The sequence below is a fragment of the Hoplias malabaricus genome, chromosome 11, assembly GCF_029633855.1.
Source record: "Hoplias malabaricus isolate fHopMal1 chromosome 11, fHopMal1.hap1, whole genome shotgun sequence".
Lineage (NCBI taxonomy): Eukaryota > Metazoa > Chordata > Actinopteri > Characiformes > Erythrinidae > Hoplias > Hoplias malabaricus.
The window spans coordinates 3,506,197-3,507,915 of NC_089810.1; the positions used below are offsets into that span (position 1 = coordinate 3,506,197).

General features: G+C 39.2%; 1 protein-coding gene across 1 annotated transcript in view; it reads left to right on the plus strand.

Moving 5' to 3' along the window:
* Window positions 1-224: 224 nt before the first annotated feature.
* The window catches only part of LOC136709959 (C-type lectin domain family 4 member F-like), a 32,902-nt gene continuing 31,407 nt past the window's right edge, over window positions 225-1,719 (plus strand). Inside the window, exon 1 of the mRNA XM_066685564.1 lies at window positions 225-378. Coding sequence (XP_066541661.1) covers window positions 225-378 — 154 coding nt within the window. The remainder of the gene's footprint in view (window positions 379-1,719) is intronic.

Below are 1,719 nucleotides of genomic sequence, written 5' to 3' on the forward strand. Positions count from 1 at the left end.
ATCACATATTTCTGTTCTCTGTGAATTTCTGTTCTAGAGTCTAGACGGAGCAGACTGTACAGACTGGCTGTGGTGGGTCTGGGGCTGCTGTGCGTTCTCCTGCTGATAGCCATCACAGTGCTGTGGGTCAAGTTTAACAGCCTGAATTTACAGAGAGACCAACTACAGAGCAGTAACACCTGATGATGGAGAGAGACCAGTTTAATGCCAGTTCCACCAGCCTGATGAGGGAGAGAGACCAGCTACAGACCAGTAACACCAACCTGATTATGGAGAGAGACCAGTTTAATGCCAGTTCCACCAGCCTGATGAGGGAGAGAGACCAGCTACAGACCAGTAACACCAACCTGATGAGGGAGAGAGACCAGCTACAGACCAGTAACACCAACCTGATGAGGGAGAGAGACCAGTTAAAGAGCAGTGTGTCCACAAACCTTGGTGAGGAAATATCCTTAGATTTAAAATGTTTGACTCCTTAAATAACTGATTTCTGGATGTGGAGCTACATTTAAATGCATTTCAAACTAAAACTAAATCTTTTTTCTGAATGTTACCAGCAATTAAATGAAATCAGGTTAATTGTCACATCACATTAACACAGGTGTAAAGGTGAAACGCTTAGCTGTGCAGTCCCTTCCAGTATTAAATACACAAGAAAAAAAGTTAAATATGAACACATAATTTACACTATACAGTAATCACTCACTACTTCGTGGTTCATCTTTCGTGGATACGCTACTTCTCAGGTTTTTTCAAGGGGGCTTATAGCCACTATATCGCGGATATTGAGGAAAAATCTAGGAAAACCATGAAAGATGAATAGCCAAAAGTGTTTTTTTTAATTATTTACATTATTATTATTATTATTTACATTACACTGGACCTGTGACAAAATATATCATACAAGTGTTTCTTACGTACAGTACCTGTATTGTTCATGTCCACATCCGAGTGAAATTTACTGACGCTAAATCACAGCTTAGGAATGACTCTATTAAAGAAACTGGTAGGATATCACATGTAGTTCCAGCTGAAAAACATTATAGAAGACTGTTTAATGCAAAGGGAGGGTTGTTAACAGTAACATAGAGGGTTTTAAAAGTCCAAATACTCGTTAAATACATTAAAAAAATATCTTTCCTCTACCTCTATCTTTCTCACAGGTGGTCTTGGAACGCATCCCCCGCAAAAAAGGATGGGATCACTGTATATATAAAATACAATCCTTATTGCACTGATAAAATATACAAGTGTTAGTGTAAAGTAAGAAGTATGTAGATGCGAACACATACTTCAGATAAGACTGAATTACACATGCAGTGTTAAGAACTTGAGCGGTGAGAACAAGTTTTGGTGGTGTCAGTGTTTCAGTTCCTGTAACGTAAGGTAAAGTGCTGTGTACAGAGCTGTTTTAAAGCTTTCTAAAACTTTAAAACAGTGTGAATGTGGTGATCACACCCTGATTATTTAAGAAGAATATTCTGTTGTGTTCTTCCACTGTAGCTTCTTTCTGAATGTAGTAGTTTTCCTGAATGTAAACATTTTCTATAAAGGAGTAAAGACTGAGAGTATGTAAGCACAGAAGATGCACAAAGATTATTCTGGTTTAAAAAAACAAATCCACAGCTCCTCCTTGGATCACCACCTTAACGTGGTGGAGGGGTTTGCGTGCCTGCGTGAGCCTAGGAGCTATGTTGTCGGGGGCAATAGCCCCTGGTA